General features: G+C 57.4%; 1 protein-coding gene across 1 annotated transcript; it reads left to right on the top strand.

Moving 5' to 3' along the window:
* Positions 1-3,520: 3,520 nt before the first annotated feature.
* Positions 3,521-8,587, top strand: LOC103822829 (5-hydroxytryptamine receptor 3A-like). The gene is made up of 9 exons (XM_050983527.1): positions 3,521-3,587; positions 5,508-5,674; positions 5,800-5,844; positions 6,177-6,286; positions 6,850-7,019; positions 7,238-7,398; positions 7,636-7,846; positions 7,979-8,212; positions 8,286-8,587. The coding sequence occupies exons 1-9, from the start codon at positions 3,521-3,523 to the stop codon at positions 8,585-8,587; spliced, it is 1,467 nt and encodes a 488-aa protein (XP_050839484.1).
* The last annotated feature ends 1,494 nt before the right edge of the window (positions 8,588-10,081 follow it).

Here is a 10,081-nt window from a genome sequence, read left to right as displayed (position 1 = left end):
ACTGTGGAAGCTGGTGTTTGCCAATTTCCCTGATGTGCGAAGTATAAACAAGACAACCAGTGATCCTTAAATGCAACAAAGTAAGAAATTCCACTGATTTTGGGAGCCTGCCAGCCTATTAATAGTGAGAGATAGGGAAGTAGTGCTGGGCACTGTGATTTTTGCTCTGGGACCCTCATGCACTGCAGAGGGAATGGTGCTATACCCAAATTTTGTTGCTTAGGTAAGGGTCCCCAGGATTTTCCTACTTTAAAAAAACTATTAACCATAAAATTTCTGAATTTCCCTGTCACAAAGATAAACTGAGACCCTTATTTTTAGCTCCAGGTTTGCCCAGGCTGTGTTTAATGTTTAGCATCCTGATTAATGCTGTGATAATTAACTAGGGTGTAGAACAATTTGTTTGCAGCGTTAAGTGCAGTCACAGCACTGTTATATCCAAGATAATTTACTAGGGGGAGATTGTACGTTGTCAGAGCAAGCTGCAGACATGCCCTCTCCTTCCATGTCCTGAGATTGGGCTCAGCCTGTGACTCATGGCTGCTGTCCCACACAGCATCAGCCAGGTCTCCTTCATTAACAGCAATGGGCTCCAAATACCTTCATGTATTATTATCTGCCTTTAGTGGTAATGAAACAGTGGCAGAATATTGCAAACATCTGAAGGGTGTCTAATGAAAGAGAGGACTTGAAAGGAAAGTGCTCTCATCCCTTCTCTGGGGATTTAAAGGCATTGGGCTCCTTCACTGGGTGAGGATGGGCTTGGCAGCTGGAATGGGCAACTTTTGGCTTCTCCAAGGGCCAAGAAGTTTGCACCCATGGGACAAAGCTACCAGCATCCCTAAATGAAATTAAATTATCCAAGGGCACCGCACTGAGCAGTTGTTCATGGCATTTGGTCTGTGCTTTGGTCTTGGAGCTGCACAAGGTGAGTGCCAGAGCAGAGATCCTGTGTGTCGCCCTGGCCCTCTGCAGTGACCCGGGGGTGCCAGCAAGGCCAAGCCTCCCGCAGGACCACTGCCCCAGGCAGCATGGCCCCGTGGGAGCCGGGCTGCTGAGGGCGCGGCCGTGCCCGTGCCGGCAGCCCTGCCTGCCTGCGGTGTTCGTTTCATGTCTCGCAGCGTTAAATCATAGCAGACATGCAATTCGGGCAGCGTGAGCCTCCGTAATGGGCGGCCTCGGGCGCGTGATGGGGCCGGGGCCATCAGGCAGCTGTGCTGCCAGGGCTCCTCGCTGATGCTTTATTGTTTTTGACGCTCCAAACGCGCTCTGAAAGGCGAGTGCTGGCAGCCTGGAGGAGAGCTGCTTCCCTCTCCTGCCCGCTCCGCACCCGCAAGCACCACAGTTGAGGCCTCCCTCTCTGTTCCCACTGCGGTCCCCAGCCTGGCCACAACACCGCATCCTGTGCAGAGCCCAGCCATGCTCCTGTCACAACTGCACAGCCCCCAGCACATTCCATGGCATGGGGTGGGAGCTGCCAAAGGACTATAGTGCATAGTGCTGCACACCTCAGACTTGGGATGAACTCAGGTTGGGGTGAGGAGGGAATGCAGAGCATCACTTGTGCCATCACATGTTGGGGATCTTGTGCTTGTGCCCCTGTGCTTCCCCCAGCCTCTGAGATTGCTGCTCTGGGCTAAATACCTGCTTGCCCAGACAGGGAACCTGCTCGCTGCGTGGCTGCTCCAGGAGAGAGGCCTGAGTGCCCATCCATCCCAGTGCAGGGATGCTGCCATGCCTGCAGAGTGGCTGCAGCGGGGCCTGCAGAGGTGCTGCCATGCCTGGCTGCAGTGGGGCCTGGATGGGACGCAGGGCTGAGCTATGAGAAGCCCCAGGCACTGAGCACTTTGATTCCCAGAAAAGCAATTACCATGCAGCAGATTACAGGGCTAATAAAATCCCATTATGCTATTTCAGAAAGTAAATCTGATCTGGGTGCTGCCGATTGATATCAGCCGTCCCACAGAACGTCCCGCAAGAGCCCCCTGCGTGCGCGTAACGCGAGCCTACAGTAGATCACGCTAATTAGATATCCAGTAACAGGAGGGCTGATAGGAACTACATTAAAATCTCTTTAAGATGAAGATGTAAAACCCGAGGGAGAAAATTCAGAGTTAATGATGCTGCGGCAGAGGCTCCACTGGAGCAGTCCACACCCCCTTGGCCTCATCCTGCCGGCTGCAGAGCAGGAGGCTGCAGGGGAGGGGGCAGAGCAGGGCACAGTCCCCAGCACCGTGGTGGCGCTGCCCGTGATTTTCATTACCCAGATTCAATAAGGAGAGAGTGCTATGAGCTGCTGGCGCTCCCTGGGAGGTGACTTGCCAGCCACTAACGGAGCCGAGAAATCAAATTAGCCCCAGCTCTGCTCTCGCTCTCTCCCTGACACCGCTGTTGGCAGCCAACAGGGAGTTCATCAGGGCCCCGTACTAATTCTTATCTCGTTTAAGTGACTCCATGCCGGCATCTGATGCAATTTGCTCTACGCCACTGCCGCAGGCTTTGGTCCCTGGCCGCAGCTTCCCCAGGATTTCCAGCAGCTGGCAGCTTTGTGGGGGCATAGGCACCTGCAACACACACAAGCACATGTAGACATACAGGAATACAGAATATTATAGAGGCTTAGGGTCGAGGGGAAGCTCCTCTGCCAGGCAGAGGGACACTGCTCAGCCCAAGGCTTGGATGCTGTGACATGGAGGGATGGATGCACAGCCTGAGCAGGGCACCCATACATGGGTGGGCACCGAGGGCCTTTTGACTCTCAGTAATACCTGACCAGGCTTTGCTTCTAGTCTTGTTTGCCCCAAGGCATTAAATATTTTGGGAAACTAAAAAAAATAGGAAGAACTTTGTTTGCTGAAATTTACAACAAATGCAAATTTCTGTGGTGCAAACGGATTCCAGTGTAGGTGCAGGTCAGAGGTGTTGGGGGAAAGCTGCTGCCCCAGGCAGGGGTGCCATGGCTGCACATGCTGCCCCCACCTGCGACTGTCAGAGCCACTGTCAGAGGGACAGACCCACCTGCCGTAGGGTGTGGAGGGGAGCCCGGTACATCCAGAGCTCCCCTCTCCTCTGCTGGTGGAAACCCACCCTGTGTCAGTGGCATATCTCTGGGCAAGATCCCCTCCCCTGCCTCTCAGATGGTTTCCCCGTTTTTCCAACTGCTGAGGGTCTCCTGGCTCAGCCCTGGCACCTGCAGTGCCCCTCTCTCCCCATCGCGCCTCCCACCGCACATGATGCTGGTACCCCAAAACCCGCTTTGTCACAAGCAGACACCTGGGCAAAGGACGGGGAAGCTCTTTTGAGGCGAGGGTGGGGGATGGCTGGGTGGGCCCCACTCGCATCCTCCTGCAGCATTTTATCCTCCCAGCCTGAAACTTGATGCAGCGGGAGAGGCTGATCGCGAGATTAATTGGGCGTTCTCAAAAACCCGACGGCGGGGGGAAAGCCACACGAGTGCCGCCTGCCTCCCTGCTCCGCTCAGTCCTCCGCCGAGCGGGCGGCGGCTGCAGCCGGCGGATCCATGGTGCCCAGGGCTCTCGGGCCGCTCCTGGCCCTGCTGCCGCTGGCCGCGACGCTACAGAGCCCAGGTAAGGCGAGGGACCCGCGGGCAGGGCTGGGGACTGAGGCGGAGCAGGGTGCTCCTGCACGGAGTAGCACCTTCCCAGCACCTGAGCCGCGCTGAGTGGCAGGCAAAGGCTGTTCTTTAGGGAGACCTTCGTGCTACCGGGAGGTGACATACCTGGGAGAGGCTGGAGCATGGGAGAGCTCTGGTGCAGAGCCTGGAGGTGCGTTCTGCCTGGGTAACACTGGCAGCAAGATGACATAGCCTTAGAACCAGCTCTGCTCTGTGGGGTCTTGAGGTGCTCTGGAGTTGTGCTGAAAGGACAGAGAGAGACACGGGGGTCTCCTGCCTGCACTCCACTGCCTGAGAGATGCTGCCTGAGCCCCCTGCCTGGTGAAGGACTTTCTCCAATATAATGTTTAGTCCCCCCTCATAACCTGGAGCTCGGTTTTGGGCATGATGCTGTGCCTATAGTTTGCAATTGCAGCTCTGTGTAGTGCAAAATTGACAGCCAACATATTTCCTTGTTATTCCAGTATTATTTTCTCATCTAATGTTCCTGGGAAATAGCACAAAAATCCTTGAGCTGTTTTGCACCAGTCCAGCTGAGTGTTCAGTAGGCTATTGACTCAAATCTCTGGATAGGTCATGTAGCTCCTGTCACCCAACTCCCAAGCCTTCTCCCACTGTTAGCACATCTAAGGTGGCAGAAAAGGAGCGGAGGCAGTGACACGCTCACCCTGGCAATGCTGGCCAGGAGGCAGGAAGGGCTGTGCACCCAGATCCTGGCTGTGTTAGGGCTGTGCCAGGGTTGGGCCGAGTTGCACCAGGTGAGTTGCTGGCACAACCCTGGCACTGCTTTGGGCTGGGCCTCCAGCATGGTGTCTGGAGCAGAGGCAAAGAGCATCTGAGGTTAACCCAGCCCAGTCCTCCCTCTGCAAAGCCATTTCCCTGCTGCCAAAGCATCCTGATGCAGATTTGGGTGGTGTGGATGTGAGGAGAAGGTGACACGAGGAGTGCAAGCGCGAGCCAGCTGCCACCAGCTGCAGCAGGAAAGGTCACTTGGCCCAAGCTGTGGTGATAGCAGCAGCTGTATTTCCTCCCCTCACCCTAATTGCTGCCTCTCCCCCCATCTCAGTGCCTCCCCCCATCTCATGCCTGCCTGGGTGAGCATCATGCACCTGGCTGGCTCCCCAGTACTACCACTCATGAGCAATGTCAGAGGAGCTGAGGCTGTTGCTTTTTCTTTTTTGTAGCTTAAAATAGAGATTAAAATTCCCTTCCAGGAGTTTTTCCCAAATTCCCACAGATCTATTCCAATTAGTCTCTTCCCTTATGCTGGAATTGGACTCTGGGGCTGGGTGTGCTGCAGAGCACAACCACAAGTGTAGCACTGCTGCCCTGGCCCAGCCGTGGCATTCCAGGTGCCTGGCAGTGAGGACATGGTGCTGAAAGCAATTTGCCCTTGCCTGATGCTGCTGGCACCAGTGAAGGGACTGTTTTCACAGGAAGCAAACACCAAGATACCTAATAAATGAATTTAGCATCCTGCTTCATCTCTACTCTTCACCATCTCCACCTGCTGAGCGAAGAAATGCCCCTGGAGGGGGCGAATGGTATGAAACTTTCCCAGGGGCAGTGTGATCCTCACGGTCCCCTGCTACCGCTGTCCTGGCACTTGTCCAGAGAGGTGAGGGCTGGCAGCTCTCTGAGGGTGGGGAAGGTCACAGTGCTGACGACCTGCACGGCACAGGATATCAGTAACATATTAGGTGATGGTTCTGCTGCCCAGGCTTGTTTCCCATCAGGATGCTCCTATTTAAGTTGGATGGGAAACCCCAACTGGTAAGGGGGGGCAAGCAGTTGTGAGCACCCCGCAGCCCATGGCACACCCCGGGGGGAGCAGCCTCCCTCCGTCTCTCCCTCCCTTTCCCTCTCTGCTGAGCAGGTCCCGGGCGCGGGGGCGGGATGCCGGAGCCCTCCGAGCCCGCCCTGCGCCGCCTGTCCCACCACCTCCTGGCCCACTACCAGAAGGGCACCCGGCCTGTGCGGGACTGGCGAACGACCACCAACGTGGCCATCGACCTCATGGTCTATGCCATCCTCAGCGTGGTGAGTCCTCTGCTCCCACTGCGCAGGGAGGGGAATGGTACCCGGTGTGCAGCATCCTGCCAGCATGCTCTGCCCATCTTCTAGAGTGTCAGTGTCCTGCTCTGACACCGTTCTCATCTTCACAGGATGAGAAGGACCAGGTGCTGACCACCTACATCTGGTACAGGCAGGTGAGGAGCCACAAAACCTCACCCCTTCCCTGCTGGCTCCCCTCGGGGTCCAGCACCCCCAAACCCCCATGTTTTCCTGTGAGAGAAGTGTGCAATCCTTCAGGACAGCAGTGGGGGGAAACGCATCCTGGAGGCTGGCGAGACCTCTGCAGCACGCGAACCTCAAGGCTCAGCTTTCACACTCCCTGGTTTGCACTCTTGGATGCTGTGCAAGCTGAAGGATTATTCTTCCCTCCCTCCCATGGGTGGGAAGCTTGCTTGGTGCTAGCCTGGGGTATGTGTGCTGGCAGAGTGGAAGGACCTCACCCAAGTCCCCTCTCCATTGTCCCCAGCACTGGACAGATGAGTTCCTCAAGTGGGACCCAGCTCGCTTCGACAACCTGACACAGATCTCCCTCCCTGTGGAGAGCATCTGGGTGCCCGACATCCTCATCAATGAGTTGTGAGTGCAGCCAAGGTCTCGAGGGAGATGCACTGGGACTGGAACTCCTCACCCACTGAGGGCATGTACTGTCCCATGCTTTGTATTCCTGGCACAGAGCTGGCAGCCTCCCCACATCGGCAGTTGCAGATGGGGATTGGCTCTGCAGCTGGGCCATTTCCAATGCTGGCTAACCACAACCGTTGGTAATTACCCTCGCTGTGCTGGGGGTGAGAGCCAGATATCGGGAGAAAGGCTTTGTGAAGACAGTACAATGCCGGGGCAGCTGCAGAGCTGATGGCCCTTCCCATGGACCTATCTGGTGTTCTTCCCACTCTGTGGGGATTTAAGGTGCTCCCAGTGCTTCCTGAGGGCTCTGGGACTTCTCGGGCTGGGAGAGGGCAGCAGTCTGGGCGGTGCAGAGGTGATGGGAGGCAAAAATGCCTGCAAGGGTATTACCAAAAAAGCAGAACAGGAGGTAAATCCCTGGCTCTTGGGCAGTTCCCCCCGAAATGCCACTTGGCAGAAGGAAGCCCTGCCCAGAGTGCTCTCCAGCCCACATCTCTGTCCCTCATGTCCCTCAGTGTGGATGTTGGAAAGTCCCCACACGTCCCCTACGTTTACGTCAGCCATCACGGGGAGGTGCAGAACCTCAAACCCATCCAGGTGATGACTGCCTGCAGCCTGGACATCTACAACTTCCCCTTCGACGTCCAGAACTGCTCTCTCACCTTCACCAGCTGGCTGCACCACAGTGAGTGCCGGGCCGCCCACGGCTAGGGGTCCCGGGTGAGCGGGCAGGACCCGCGGGGCCGGAGCTCCGTGCAGAAGGCAGCTCGTCCCTCTAGATGGCCCCAGCGGACCGGGGAAGCGTGCGGGGCGGGCAGGCGCGCAGCCCGCTGTGCAGGTGCCGGCGGCTGCCGGCGCTTTGGGCGGGGTACCCCCAGTTCTCACCTCTCCTCCGCCTCCCAGTTCGTGATATCAACCTCTCGCTGTGGCGTCAGCCGGAGCTCGTCAAGTTCGACCAAAGTGTCTTCATGAACCAGGGCGAGTGGGAGCTGCTCTACGTGCTCAGCCACTTCCAGGAGTTCAGTGTCAAGAGCAGTGACAGCTACGCTGAGATGAAGTTCTATGTAAGAGCCTTTGGCCACCACCTTTCTCGGGGATGTGGCACGAGGGCAGGGACTTGCCCCATCCCTGTCGCTGCTCTGTGCTGCAGCTCCTGGCTGCAGGTGGGAGGCTCCTGCTAGTGAGCCTTCCTCTGGCTCACCTTAGTGCCCTCCACCATCCTCACCCGCCTCGGCAAAGAGCCACAGCAGCTGAAGGCCTCATTTCAACCCTTCACAGCCTTTTCTGTCTCTGTCCTGCAGGTAGTCATCCGGAGACGCCCCCTCTTCTACACCGTCAGCTTGCTGCTCCCCAGCATCTTCCTGATGGTTATGGACATTGTGGGCTTCTACCTACCTCCCCACAGTGGTGAGAGGGTCTCTTTCAAGATCACCCTCCTGCTGGGCTACTCGGTTTTCCTCATTATTGTATCCGACACATTGCCAGCCACTGCTGTCGGCACCCCGCTGATAGGTAGGGTGGTTCTCCTATCCGCCTGCCACAGCAGTCATGGGCAGAGACCACAGGGCCCTGAGGGCTGGGCAGGGAGGATTGGCTCTGTGCACGAGCCTTTGCAGGTCACTCACCTCACTGATGCCTCTGCAGGCATCTACTTTGTGGTGTGCATGGCACTGCTCGTCATCAGCCTGACAGAGACTATCCTGATTGTGTGCCTGGTGCACAAGCAAGACCTGCAGCCCCACGTCCCTGGGTGGGTGAAACACCTGCTGCTGGAAAGAGCCACCATCCTGCTCTGTGTCCGGGACAGGAAAAAATTCAGCCAAAGCAGGATGCAAACCTTGGACACGTCCAGGCAGGTGGAGAACAATGACAGCACAGGTAAGAGTGGCACAGAGAGAGCCAGTTCCCTGTCTAAATAGGTTTTTCACATTTGCTTCTCTTGATCCCTCAGCCAAGCCGGCCGCCCCCTATGTCTGTGAAGACCCCCGGGAATGCGGGGCAGTGGGGGGCACGAGGTCTGCACTGGCCTTTGCTGGCCGGGCGGAGGGCTCAGCAGCACTGCAGGAGGTCCTGCGTGAGACCATGGCAATCCGCCAGCTCCTGGAAAAACGGGAGGAATTCCGCGACCTCGCCCGGGAGTGGCTGCAAGTGGGCTACGTGTTGGATGTCCTGCTGTTCCGGGTGTACTTGGCTGCCGTCCTGGCTTACAGCATCACACTGGGCACCCTCTGGTCCGTGTGGAGGGATGCCTGAGCAGTGCCCGTTGCTCAGGGCGGGAGATGGGGGACCTCACTCTGGTGGGTTCTCCCTGGCTCTGGGACTCGCCAGTGTCTGTCGACCCAGGCAGGCGCATCCCTCACGTCCCTCAGCTCCGCAGCGGGAAGGCGGAGCTGAGCAGGAGCCCCCAGGACCCCATGTCTCTGCCCAAACCTCTCTCCATGCTTCCCCTGCCAACCCCGGGAGCGCCTCCAGCCCGGCCCGGCCACGGCCGCGGCTTCAGCACCGCGGACAGCGGCCCCGCCGCCCGGCCCCGCCGCCTCCCGACCCGGGGTCCCCTGGCATCGGGAGGGGTCCCCCGAAGCGGGGGGGACCCCACCGCCCCAGGGGTCCGGCTGTCCTCGGCTCCCCCACCCCTTGCCCCGGCTGCTGCCTTTATATCGTACCCCTCACCCCGGGCATGCTTGCCCTGCAGATCCCCACCTCGCTTGTGCTCAGCAGTTTCAGCAAAGTGGGAGAGACCCCGTGTCCAGCCGCGGCCAAACCGCGATGGGAGCGAGACTGACTCCTTGAGCATGCGATACTGGGAGAGATGCGCGGGGGCAGGACTGCCATCACAGCTGCAGTAGGTCCCAGCTCCCGCTATCATCTGCCCTTGAAAGGACAGAGGCACAAGGCGAAGAGCAAAGTGCTGCAGATGCCGAAAGGGCCCATCCCATGATCTAGGAGCATCTCTGCATATGCAGGTGATGGGGGACAGGTGGGCTGACACCACCTGGCTCTCTTACATCTGCCCTCAAACCTACCAACCCCAGAGCAAGACTCTCATTCACCATCTCAGAGCCATCACCTGCAGGAAAACTCACCTCTGAGTGACGGGGGCTGAGGACGGGTGGAGCAGGCTCCTGCCAGCGCCGGCCTGCACTAATGCGCTGATGGTCTGTAAGTGGCTGCCTATTGATGAGGTGTCCAGTTAAAGAGTTCGTGAGACACTAAATCAGCCCATTGATCCTGCCGAGATCGATGGTGCTACAGACCTGATCAGTGCAGTGGGCAATTAACACCCTCTGGAATGAGCTGCCTTCGTGTAACATCAAACGCTCCAACAGACAAATCCAATGGGGCCATTGACCCAGGCATGCGATGCCACCCAGCCCATGAGTTTGACGAGGGTACTGGGCAAGACTCCTGAGCCAGCCTTGCCATCTCTCTCCTGCCCACTGTGACCCTGATGTCCCCCAAGGCTGCACTGCAAGATGCTCATCTGTGCTGCTGTATCCCATTGAATGTTTTGGTCCTCGTCCTCCCTGTGCTAAGAAGTCATCATGCACCCAACCTAACCCCCCTCAAGAAGCTCAGCAGTCCTCTTCCCTGGAAGGAGAGGTTGCCTATTCTGGAGGAAAGATTGGTTCTCCCCTTGCCCTCTTGTTACTTTGGGAAGTGCTGCATGTGGGAAAAAGTTCCAGGCATCTGAGAGAAGCCTGGATTTTCCTCTTTAAAAAAAAAAAAAAATCAATAAATCTGAATCTA

Source organism: Serinus canaria, chromosome 24 (assembly GCF_022539315.1).
Source record: "Serinus canaria isolate serCan28SL12 chromosome 24, serCan2020, whole genome shotgun sequence".
Lineage (NCBI taxonomy): Eukaryota > Metazoa > Chordata > Aves > Passeriformes > Fringillidae > Serinus > Serinus canaria.
This window is presented reverse-complemented; position numbering and strand designations above follow the sequence as displayed.